Below are 13,154 nucleotides of genomic sequence, written 5' to 3'. Positions count from 1 at the left end.
ATCCTTATATAAAAAAATTAAAGCTAATAGTCAAAAGGAAAATAAAAGTACAAGCTCCTATCTATGCAGCTTCTCTTGAGTCTTGACTTTCATATATCACCTTGATTTTTTTGGTGAGTATCTTGATCTTGAACTGAATTCGATTTTTAACTTGCCACTTAGAGTGAGTTTTTGGCACTCTTCGAAATGACAATTTGAATATGTTCTTGAATGACTGCATGTTTTTTTTTATCAGAAGCTGAACGGAAATAAATGTAAGGAAGTCAGGTTGCTACATGCATTGAAGAAGCTTATTTTGGCTATCATGGGATTGATTATTCTGAAAAGAGTTGAAACTTTGTTCTTGAATTTCAAATCCATGTTTCACTTGAAGAAACCTGAAAACAATCACAAACAAAAGAAATAAACAAAAAATTTACCCCAGTTTTCACTGGAAATTTTTTGTGAGTTATTAGCAAATGTGAATTTTCAAAAAAATAAACTCAGACTAGGAAGTGTTTATCCTAGGAGAAAATAAAAAATAAAAGTCTCAGACTAGGAAGTGTTTATCCTAGGAGAAAAATATAAAATAAAGGTCTCAAACTAGGAAGTGTTTATCCTATGAGAAAATAAAAAAAATGACGGTCTCAGACTAGGAAGTGTTTATCCTAGGAGAAAAAAATAATAAAAAATAACGGTTTTAGACTAGAAAGTGTTTATCCTAAGAGAAAATAACTAAATCTCATTAGGTAGGGGGGTCCTGATAATTCCATTGTCTAGGAGGGTCCTGCTAATCTAAATCTCATTATGTAGGAGGGTCTTGCTAATCTAAATCTCATTATGTAGGAGGGTCCTGCTAATCCCATTATATAGGAGAGTTCTACTAAACTAAATCTCATTATGTAAGGGGTGGGTCCCGAAAGTGTTCATACAAAAATGTATAAAATGACTAATTGCATACCGAATCAGATAGCCAAAAAAGGAAATGTTTGCTGCGAATTACAATTAAAATAAACTATGACTATAATATTTAATTTGAATTAATAGTTTGTTATTTTATACAATTTTCCCATATGGTCTAACTTCAAACATGAAATCTTACAACTTCAATCACAAATACTTTTAAGTTAGTTCTGAAGCAACTAACCTTAGCATATCTATATATGACCACGTGTGACACAGCTACTTTTTAGTTGTGTTAATTATTATCTTTCCTCTCTTGGTAACTCGAACTTACAACTTTAAAATTGAAAGTGAAGAGAGTTTACCATCCAAGCAACTCTCTCTTATATCAGATATAGGTAATTAGGTAGTATTAGTTTCATTATTAACTCCATCATATCAGCTCGCCTTCTATTCCTCCTACAATTATTTTACACCAAGGTAACTTTAAACATAAAAGGACTTATTGTCATTTTGTTGAAATGTCACGCAGGTGGTAGGTCCAATCACACTGCCAAGGAGTGGGCAAATTTTGGGAAATTTTAGGAATACAACGGTAAGTAGAAATATGCAGTGAACTAATAATGTACTAGCAAACAAGATGTAGTTGGGATAGGGTAGATTCTTAATTAGCTAAGTTACTTCTTTAGAAAAAATTGAGAAAGTGACTGAACCGTACCAGATCACCCACCTGTTATGGACACTGAATATGACACACTCTGACTTTGTACAATGCATCTTCATCAAATCAAAGAACCCTCGTGAATTCATTCATCTCTAAATCTCTTATTCATCAAAGGAATATAATGTAGACCTGTTCAAAATCGAATTGAAAATAAGTTATAATGTTAATCATAATGGGTAATTGGTTTAGTGGTTTCACCAAAGGTTTTGATTTTTTTTTATTATCAGGTTATTGTTTTGAGGTTTTTTTTTAATGGGTTAATCGATAGTAAATTAGATAATCATATTAAGTCCTTGACTTAGAGTTTGGTTTCATATTTTTTTTTGTTGACGGTCTCAAACACTCGGTTATTATATAATGTGTCAACACGTGTCACATGATTCATTTGGTTTGTCACCTTGTTTCTGAGTGAATTTCAATGTTTTTTTTTTTATGTCAAATTTTAATTGTTAGACCGATAACTGAATAGATAAAAATTGATGACCGATAAATCAATAACCGATAAGTCAATATCTTAATGATTTTATAACAATTTGACATGCCTATAAATCGATAAATTTCAAAACCAAATCGAATCGAACAATTGATGCGCAGTCATAAAAGTTACAAGTGAGTCCACCAGCAGATTTAGAATGTTGTTAGTGTGCGTTTATCACACAAGTCTTTTTTTTAATTATATCCAATCGAATAAATTAAATCAAATTTATGTGATAAGAAAATAGGAGACAATATTGAACTATTTTAGGATCAGCCAGCTCATGCATATCATCGTATCTGCTGACTTCAAGCAGATCCTTACTATTATATGAACAAGCACAGGCGTAGCTATGTATGTCCAAGTAAATAGTCACAACATTTTTCGACAAAAAATTATATTATGTATATAAATTTAAATATTAAATATTTGCATATATATATATATATATATATTCACATTTTAACTTGAAATCTCAGATTTGAACCTCTATATCTATATTTAGTCAGATCCTAAAACACATAAAAGTCTGGAAAAAAAAAAAACTCCAATGCTCACGTTAGCCAATATCTGTGTACGTGGCATATGAGATGGTCCAAATCATTGATTTCCCATGTGGTATAAGGCTATCTGATTGTGTGATTGCCCAATTGGAACCTTCCACGTGTGCATAAGGCTATTGTCTTCACGTGTAAGTGGCAATAATAGGAAGTGTTGAATGTAGTGAAAAAAATGAAGTGATATATTTGAAGCAGACAAATCTAAAACTAACTGAGCATTTACTTGTGAATTTTGACATTTGTAAGAATGATGGAAGTATGTGGATGGACCACTTCCTTAAGTGGGCCGACTTTGTTCAATTTTGCCCCCAACATTGAGGCCCACTCAGTTTATAGGCCCACAAGGAAGACTCCAAAGCTAAGAATAAGAATTCTCTTATATTTGATGCAAATTATTAATTTCATTTTTGAATTATTGACAGTCTTACGAACACTCATTTACTTGACTAACTGAACTTAAATACACCAATGATTTTTCAACATGACTGAAATACACCCCTAAATTCTCACCAAGTTTAGGGGTGCTTCAACAGTTCCTTTAGGGTTTTATTAAGAGTCTCATGCTCGTACAAGAATTTGAGACCACTTGCTATATCATGTGGCAAATCGGAGGTGTATCTAAGTTTAGTTAATCAAGTAGAGGTGTTTCAATACTTCTTTCTAAATTAAATATATATCATAATTGTGTGGTCTTAAACATGTCATATGAGAAGTTGAAATTAAAGAGTTATTAAAAAGAAAAAATATATTTTATTTTTAAAAACAAACTAAAAAATAGAATAAATAAAAAAATAAAATGAAATACAAAGAATACTATACTCTTATCTAGCATGTTATGTACTGGGAAAAAAAATCTAGCATGTTATGAATATTACTTTCCAATAATGATTTGCTTCTTCTTCAAAAGGAAACGTGATTTTTAATTTCCTACTTCTATTACAAAATGATAGAATATAGTTATTAATTTTTTAGAATAATATTCCTTTGAAATGAAGAAGAGACAAATGAAATAATACTTACGTAGTAGATTTGTGGTCCTTTGAAACAAATGTGTCCTTTTCTCGTCTTTAAGAATTGTAGTTTTATTTTCTTTTGACTCAATCTAGATTATTTATGGTAGAGTTTATCAATCTTTTATTTCCAATTTTTGAAAAATAATTTCTCCTACTCCTTAAAACCTCTAAAAAATTTGACCAAACCAACAACTCTATTATATATAATATAATATAATATAATTCATTGTTACAGTACATTGTGTTTTATGGCTATGATTGAGCTTATCCTATAAAATGTGCAACTCATGTGAAAGTATTTGCTGTATTTTGATTTAGTTGGAAAGTGTATTGCATCAGTGAAATGATACTCACGTGATTTCCTTATTTGGATTTTCAATACCTTCGCAAAAAGATGAGAAAATAAAGAAGAAGATAATTATGACTTTAGGCTTTTTTTTTTTGGTTTTCCAGCCGGTGTCCGGAGCTCACATTGAAGCTCCGCTCTGTAGGGCCCATTCGGGGGTGACGCTCCATGTTATATTCGTGAGGTTGTCATACATATAGAAATATTAGAAATTAACTTATAGATGTGTATATTACAATAAATATAATTGCTTACCTTTTACAATGGAAAATATCTTATTCATAGATTTTAAAGTTTAAATTTGAAATTTAAAATGGGATGAAGACAATGTTATTCCATATGCTCTCTTTCACTTTTATATAGCCTAGTTATTATTTGAAGAGTCAAAAGGAGACCACAATTAGTTGAAATCCATCTTAAATATTTAGAATGGTTAACTATTGTAAGTTGTGACTTACATAATATTTTTCCGTAATTTTTGAATATGTTTATTTTATTTTTAAAAATTTTAAAAGTATATATTTTAATTCACATAAAAAATTGTAAGTTGTACTAAATTTAAATGGGACAGAGGAGTAAACTTTAGCTTCTTCTATATAAGCATGTTTCCCAACCAACATATTGCAGCTTAAGTCAGAACATCTCCTTCAGCAACAACTTGGCAATTCTTATACATCTCTGCTTCATTTTTCATCCTCTGCAGCTAGTTTTTCACTTATCAGATTCTGTGCACTTGGCCAAGCTTAATGTTGTCTAATTCATACCGTTTTGCCCCTTTCAGTAGCAAAGCTAATCCTTTAGTTTCAATTCAGCAGCAAGTTGATATCGGCGCATCGTCAGCCATGAATTTTCAGGAATTTGGAGCTGCATTTGATCCAATCGACATCCTTTCTAGTTGGAATATCTCTCAGCGTCAAGAAGCTGCGACGAGATTGGCTGCAGACTCTGTCGCTGCTAAATCAGTAGCAGGTTCAAATGGGGATTGTACTAAAAGTAAAATTGGTTCATCTTCTTCTTTTCCTCCGCGGAACAATTATATGCCTTACTTCGGTAATAATCAAGTTCCTATTTGTGGCCTAATGGCGGATCTTAGTTCAATTGGCCTATTCTCAAAAAACAGATCCCCTGATTGCTTGCTTTCTGCAACCAATACAAGCAACACCAACACATCGGGCGAATTAGATGATGTGATTTTCTCTGATAATTCTGAAAGCTTGTGGAATATCCACACTAACAATGCAGTTTCATCCGGAGAATCTGCAATTGATGCCTACAAATCGAAACCCATTGATGCCAATGACAACAATAATATTCACTACTCTGTTAATGAGCTTGATGAAACAGTCTCGTATAACAATTTTATAACATCTTCAGAAGGAAATCGTTACAATATGGACAAGAGAAGCCACAATGCTCTGCTCGAATCAGGTGAGAACACTCTTGGCACACTTTTAATTGCTTAAATAAATAGTACATTAATTTCTCTTACACTATACTATTCAGGAGAGTAAAACAAAATCATTTTTTTTTTATAAATATTTTGAATTAATTATTAACTATGGTGATTTATTATATTATTTTCTTATATATAAAATTTTATTGAGTCTTTGTCTGAATACAGACTAAAAATTAAGTAGTTTGACATTCGTACAAGAAAAGTCGTCTGATAGGCCCCTCATGTGTCGGTTTACTAATTTTGGATGACAGTGAGATTCGAGTGTAAAACCTTTAACCAACTCTGATACCATATTGAATCGTTAAAAGTTCTAATTTGTTATGAGATTTGAGTGCAAGACTCATTTAAAATTTAAATATTTGTGAAGAATATAATACACTTTCAAATACTTAAGTATATCATGTCACAACAGATTCCTCGAGCAGAGACTACGTATTCCAGCTCATTTCGGAAAATGATCAACCTAAGTCCAAGAAATCCAGATCAGAATACAAGCTTCCAAGTTCATCGAACATCAATTTCCAGCAAGCTAGTTCTTCGGCTTGTTCAATAGTTGATCCTGATTCAGAAGCAATTGCACAAATGAAGGAAATGATTTATCGCGCAGCAGCATTCAGGCCAGTGAGCTCTGTCAGGGAAGATGTGATGGCAGAGAAGCCGAAGAGGAAGAACGTAAGAATATCAATGGATCCACAGACAGCTGCAGCGAGACGAAGGAGGGAAAAGATAAGCGAAAGAATAAGGATATTGCAGAAGCTGGTACCAGGAGGAAGCAATATGGACACTGCATCCATGCTTGATGAGGCTGCAAACTATCTCAAGTTCTTAAGGACACAAGTGAATGCCTTGGGTGCATTTGGCTTTAATATAGACCCAATTATCATTAACAATAACTTTACTACTTCTTTATCTTCAATACCATTAATCAACTACCCATTTCCCTTGCAACCACATTTTCCTATGCAAAACCTCAATCCAATCCATCACCCTAAGTGTTGAAATACGATCTCGGAAAGAGTTTAATTAATGTAAAAATAAAAACATATTTTTCAGGTCAAATATACATGTTACAACAGGTAACATGATTTATTATCAAGATCATAAATCTCATATTTTAAGGAGGTTTACTTGTAGATATCATTTGCCTGACCTGATAGTGTATCATGTTTTAATGTTTTTACTACATTATATATTTAGTTTCGTGCGTGTATTTTGGACTTTATTCAATTTGAAGCTGTCGGCTAGCAAACCAATGCAAAGAAATATTCCTCTAAATACTTGTGAATTCGAATCACAGTATCACACTAACTCTAAACTAGTTTAAATACACAAAATCATCATTCCTAATAATTTTTTTATTATTTTCCCATCCGGTGTCAAGTACCCATAATAGAGTCCAACTAAATTCAAATATTTCAAAGATTATTAGTAGCATCAAGCATGTTTCATGCAAAATTAGAAGAAGAAAAAAAAATGAAACCAGAAGTGAACAAATTGTGTTGACATAGGATGTGATGGTAAAGGAAAAAAGATGTTGGAGTTTGACAACACAATGCTTGCTTTTGCAAGTTCTTTATGGGGATGGTGGAGGAAGTTGCTTTGATTGGATAAAAGAGCTTACTGATTTTTTTGCATAAAAATAGGAAATTCTGTTAATAAATAAAGAAGTATATGTATTCTTGGCTTTTTGCTCTGCCAACTTGCTCTTTATTTGTTCTTCTTCTTCTTTTTTCAAGTGGACGGTGTCTAGAAAGTGATTTAGTGTGTGTGAAAAAATCAAAATCAACATATACGTGATCCACGCTCATTTCTGGAAAGTATTTATTTCCAACACTATGATCTTATGAAATGGAAAAAAGGCATTGACTTTGGTTAGTATAAAAATATGTTGATTGTCTTAGCTGACATTTTCATTAATAAAGATTGTCAAGTGTCAAAGATTCTTTGCAACTGTCTCCAGATAATCTTATTTAAAAATGCTTTCATTTGGCTGGCAATTGTTTTGATGTAGCTACGTAGCCCCACTTATTTTTAAATTTATTTAACAGTCGACTATATAGGAGGATCAACTGGAGCAATATGTTCGATTTTTCAGCATTGAAATTTGTTGAATCTCAGAAATAATAAAAGGAGTGGAACATAGATATGTAAATTCAACAAACTGTACAACAAAGATCAAAATTACCCGTCAATTGAACTAGCTTTCATCCACATACATAACTAAAATTCAACAAAATGTACATCAAGAACGCACGCACCCAAAAGTTCTCTATCTCGACCTTCGATTTCCTTGATGAAAAATTCACTTTATTTCACTCCACACCACACCACAGTCAGATGCTGATTCATTTTCGTGTTGTTGTCTATTTTAAGTATCCGGTTTATATCCTTTTAGCTCTCTAAAAATTTCGATAGCATTAATGAGTGGCGGAAGAGTTGAACTCTCAGTTTTATTAATCAACACATCGTACTTCTCGATACCACTGCCTGGATTCACTGTGTACACCGTTGTCGTGGACAAATAGGCCGGAGACATAGGTCCATAATATAGGTCGTCATTGACATAAATATTGAATTCCCTTTTCTCTGTCTCCGATAATTTAACAACTTCGGCAAAGTGAAAGTATAAGTAATACTTGTCCGTGGCATTAGTAGAGTACCAGAAAAAGGTCAACGTATCGGGATTGGGATCGGTCTCCGGATCAGGTATCAAGGCCGTGCTCATTACCGCAGAAGGTAGTCGGAAAGTGTTCTGAAGTAAGTCTTCTGCTGTATTAATAATTGCTGTAAGCGGCAATTGATATGGTCTCCAAACTCTATCCCACGCATCATCGCTGTACCTGTTATGTATTTTTAAAAAAAATTATTCAATAGAACATCTTGATCTTCAAGTTAAAATAGATTGAAATAATAAAACGTACCTAACGTATTGATTGGTTAAGGAACCAAAGTCCAGACGGAGAAAAAGTTCCATTGAACTATTGAGTATTGCTTTGTATATGGTATTATTCAAAGGCCTTAACTCTAAGGCTGAAATAAAAGGAGTTGTAGTATCTAACTTGACAAGGCAAATATTTATAGAGCCATTAGAAGGTGTGTGTATAATTTCCTCTCGAATTGGTATAGAAGCATTATGAATTGAGATTGTGATCCAATATTTTTCTTCAATGTAAAGATCAAAATACGGGAATCGGTCATTTCCATTATCATAATCTCCGTAGAAAAAACTTGCCCTTATCAAGTATCTGCCAGAGTTCCCTTGAGCTGGAGTTAAAGTGTAGCAATTTTTGGTTCCTGTTGGAAAGCTTGTAACTGTGAGAAATTGTCTTTCTAGGGAATTGGATTGGTATGTTGATGATATGTTATTTTTCACTCCACCACTGACATAACCTACATCTGAAGTGTAAAATAGTCCTGTTGTTATATCTGTATAGTTTGAACGTGCTGGTATTCCACAATCTAGGCTTATGAATCCTGTAAAAGATGGACATAAAACAGAACATGAGCATTAAACAGGGCAAATATTGTAGTCACATATTTACTAGGTGTAGAAGCAGAGACGGATCTAGAATTTAAATTTACTCATTTTTTTTACCACAACCCTTCAGAGGCGGCGTCGAACCTGAAGTTTATGTGTGAGTTCTGAATTAGTAGCTTGTTCATGTTCAATGGATATTTAAGAGAAATACAAAGTTTGAACCCAAGGTAACTAGGTCGATCGGATCCGTAGCCAATAAGATTTGAGTCAAAGTTATTCAATTAAGTTAAATGTTTATACTACGAATTAACATGGTACCTGTTTGATTGTTTTGTGCGACAGCTATTGTTGCTAAAGAAAAAGCAATAAGCCAAGCAAAGAGGAAGCCTTTCAACATCTGGATTGATCTGTTATCATGAAGTTTAGACTTTTAGTTGGTTGAGTGAGAATAACTTTGGGGCTTTGCCTTATATATTCTATGCTGTTTCCAAGTGATTTGGTAAACGCCATCATGATATCATTTGCTGAGCAAGGTGAATGCAACACTTATATTATCTTAATATGCTTGTGTCATGAATTGTACTTGCAATTTTAATAGTTCAACCAGTTTACCTTGCTTTAATTTGAGCCACTAGTGAAATAGTAGACTAAGCACATATATTAAGGAAATAATAACCGTTTAAACAAAGTTTAACAATAGGTTTTATTAGTTTATGTCCAAGATATTATTCCACTAAAAATTGCAGGTTATAGAATTTAAAAATCATTTCAACTATAGATGATTATGTCTGTGATCTTGATTGTTCCTGTGTTGTACATATACCAATTCTTGGAATGAACAACGTAACCTCTATAATTATTAAGTTATTAAATTCAGTGTGGCGCTAGATGCCCAGATACGGGTTGATCAATCAAACTCAATAGCTTTTGCTCAAATAGTATGTTTGTGTTAAGAGATTCGTTAAATATGTAAAAATATTAAGTTTAGAATCCGATTGTGAACACTTGAAGCAGTCATTATAGAATCCAGAATCCATAAAATTAAAATTCTAGCTCCGTCTTTGATTATTTATTTAAAATAGTTGATTTATCTGGATACTGATAATGCCTTGAAGGAATGTTGTACTCGTTCAAACTAATTTCAGTGAACATTATTTTTGGCCCACAATCATATTCTTCCTTGGAAAATAAAATAAAAATAGTAATCCTATTACAATACGTTATCCAAGTCAACTCATTGTGGCTTTTGCTCATTCCAAAGGATAGCAATACAATACAATATTTTCTAAGGAACAAAAGTTTGCATTATCGAAAATTTGGTGCGTTTTGCCACTTCACTTCTCGCTATGTTAGAGAGCAGCTATTTTAGTTGCCAAATGCTCACTGCTATATAGAATTATTTATGGGAGAAGGGTCAAAATTATTCCTCAATTTTCGTTTAATAGCTATACTATACGGCCATTTATACCTCACCGTTGCAAAACTTATAACCCGTACCTGACAAATGGACGGAAAGCCTCAAAATGAAATTTGATGTCAGGGTGGTCTTTAATTTTTGTTGGTCGATCCTTAGAAATGCCTCCAACATTTGAACGTCTCGAGTCGCCACAGATAGGAACAATCTCTCTTTGCTTTGTTTTTTTAATATTTTAAAAAAGCACATCACATCAAGGAAGGCAATTGGGGGGGGGGGGGNGGGTTATGGGTTGAGCTTAATTCGCAAAAAAATTAATTCTCCCCACTCCGCCTTGCATTATAATTTTTTTCATTTTCTACCCGCAAGGCTCGTCCCGCATAAATTCTTTAATTTGTACCTGCATTTTAATTTTTTTTCCCCATGTGTATCCATTTTGTGACAACTTCATATATATGGCGTTTGAAATTAGTTTTAAGTTGATTTATGTTATAAATCTATTGAGCTAACTGGATTGTCCATTGAGTTTATCCATAAACTTATACTTATCATCTGTGTATTCCCTAGGTTTTATGAACCTTTTTAGATAAGAATATATCTATTTATTATGACACTTGACTTGTGGAGTGAATGCTCAACCTATAAATAGTTGACAATCAGTGATTTAGCGGTAAATGTTTTGAAATTGGGCAGTTTTAAGCTAGAGTGCCCTCTCATTGTTGATCCTATGAAGCTTACTAAATTGAGAGAGCTAATCCCTAACTGATGTTTTTTAGGAGGAATGGACAATCTTGGAAATTTGTTCTGCTTGTCCAGCGGTAGTAGATTTACGTCTCATCAGGTGTCAAGGAGTACAAGATCTATTAATATCTGATCTCCCCAAACTTCTAAAGCTTACAATACATCAACCAGATGAAATAGGTTTGGAATATAGAAGTATCAGGATACAAGCTGTTAATCTTCAAAGTCTATATTACAGAGGATGTAACAGCCAGTTAACGTTTGACGTGACCACTTTCAAGTTTCTGAAAGAACTGAGCATAACATTTGAGCAGATTACTGACCCGATAGTAGAGAATATTGTTTCTGAACTGCCCCTTCTTGAGAAATTAGAATTGAACTTTTGTTTCAAGGCTTAAATTTACAAGTTGTATGCTTAGACAGTTAACATTCCGTTCTGGCAAGAGTCTAATGGAAATTGGGATCGACACTCCAAACCTGCTCCGTTTTGAATATGAAGCTCCTAAATTGCCTGTCATATTCTCTATGACAACATCTTCCCTACAGGAATGTTATCTCAAATTAATGCCAAACGATCATCTAAGCACGAGTTGGTTTCAGAATTTAAAAGAATATCTATCTAGATTTGAATAACTGAATTTACTGGTTCTGTGTATAGGTTCAACGACTGTATGTCTGAACTCCATCTTCAAATGTTTACTTTTTGTGACATTTGATTATTTTTTTTAGTTGATTATCAAGAATACATTCAATGTGGAAGAACTGAATGGAACATTATCCTGCCCGCCATCTATTGTCAAGCATGTGAAGATAGAGCAAGTTCTGGAGTCTCTAAATTTTGAAACTCTGTTAGATGGTTTGTTTTGGATTTGTCATCCAGAGACTCTGTCAATTGAAAGAATCTGGTGGGAACAATGAGGATTTTATACAGGTGAATTTGATTTTCCTGTCTTAGCTTATATAGGATATTTGTTGCTTATATAGTAAATGAATATCAGTGCTTAATTTTCTCATTCTTGTTCTGTTTTTTGGTACAGTTTTTGAGGGAGAAACTAATGCAAAGAGAGATTGTTCCTGTCTGTTGTGACTCGAGACGTTTCAAATGTTGGAGGTACTGCCTTAAATTGAAGTTGAGAACTCCACTGCACGGTATGGGGATCTTGCTTCATCATCTCGAGCCTCGACCATTTGTTTCAAACTGACATGGTAGAATATGCTGACATTAGAAGCGCACTGGTCTAGGGCTGAAAATTCATCTTGTCCATCTTGATTTGCTTATATTCACATGTATCTGCTTCATCATTACTGCAGTCACAAAGTTGGATTATGGTGCAGTGATAATGTTTTTTTATTCTCTTTTTGCCTTTTAGTTTTTAACCAGATACTTGCATAACTAGTTCTGTCTTGTGTTTTGGTCTTTACTTGTTCACCATACAAATAACCTTATTTGAAAGAACTTGCTCTAGTGATGGTATATATACATTTGAGAAGTGCTCTAGTACCCAACAAAAATTAGCAGAACTGGTTCTGTTTTGGGTCTGTTGCGACTCCTGAAAACTGTCTATGGGCGCATGTAAACAGTAATTTAAAGTATAATTATTTAAAATTTATAAATATATAATTCTATAGAGTATGTACTATATAAGAACTTGTAATTCTAACATACAAGTATAATTCATCTTATCGAATTAATTATTTGGTCTATATATATATATATATATATATATATATATATATATTAATCTATTGGCATGTAATAACCTTCAATGTCCATGACCATAGCCCCAAGAGAAAGCTTTTCTTCATTGATCTGCACCTGTATCACAAAGTAGTTGCCAGTGCGAAGTCCAAAGGAAGCTATACGGTTCTACGTCCCATCAAATCATGTGTGGACAATCCAGTTAAATCCAAAATCCACGAAATAGCGCAAGTCCCATCACCTCTAGCAACATTCTGTTCTCCAACTATCAGAGCTCCCATTGTTTGCAGGACAATACCAATGTTTCCTCAATGGTCACACTAATATAATTCAAACAGAAAGAAGAATTAGTGACATAAATTAACA

General features: G+C 33.2%; 2 protein-coding genes and 1 long non-coding RNA gene across 3 annotated transcripts; 2 read left to right on the top strand and 1 right to left on the bottom strand.

Moving 5' to 3' along the window:
- The first annotated feature begins 4,613 nt into the window (after window positions 1-4,613).
- On the top strand, window positions 4,614-6,666 carry LOC125873139 (transcription factor bHLH87-like). The gene is made up of 2 exons (XM_049554017.1): window positions 4,614-5,428; window positions 5,869-6,666. The coding sequence occupies exons 1-2, from the start codon at window positions 4,747-4,749 to the stop codon at window positions 6,453-6,455; spliced, it is 1,269 nt and encodes a 422-aa protein (XP_049409974.1). The 5' UTR covers window positions 4,614-4,746; the 3' UTR covers window positions 6,456-6,666.
- Window positions 6,667-7,646: 980 nt separating this feature from the next.
- On the bottom strand, window positions 7,647-9,362 carry LOC125874568 (putative leucine-rich repeat receptor-like protein kinase At2g19210). The gene is made up of 3 exons (XM_049555474.1): window positions 9,253-9,362; window positions 8,378-8,930; window positions 7,647-8,296 (listed from the first exon to the last, which is right to left on the bottom strand). Exons 1-3 carry the CDS (start codon window positions 9,329-9,331, stop codon window positions 7,825-7,827), a joined length of 1,104 nt encoding a protein of 367 aa, XP_049411431.1. The 5' UTR covers window positions 9,332-9,362; the 3' UTR covers window positions 7,647-7,824.
- A 1,684-nt stretch (window positions 9,363-11,046) lies between these two features.
- Window positions 11,047-12,375, top strand: LOC125874388 (uncharacterized). Its single transcript, XR_007447265.1, has 3 exons — window positions 11,047-11,758; window positions 11,831-12,020; window positions 12,127-12,375. It is a non-coding gene; the product is annotated as an uncharacterized LOC125874388 (long non-coding RNA).
- The last annotated feature ends 779 nt before the right edge of the window (window positions 12,376-13,154 follow it).

This window comes from Solanum stenotomum, chromosome 8, assembly GCF_019186545.1.
Source record: "Solanum stenotomum isolate F172 chromosome 8, ASM1918654v1, whole genome shotgun sequence".
In the NCBI taxonomy this organism is placed as follows: Eukaryota; Viridiplantae; Streptophyta; class Magnoliopsida; order Solanales; family Solanaceae; genus Solanum; species Solanum stenotomum.
Note: the sequence above shows the minus strand (reverse complement) of the source record. Positions and strands in the feature narration are given on the sequence as shown.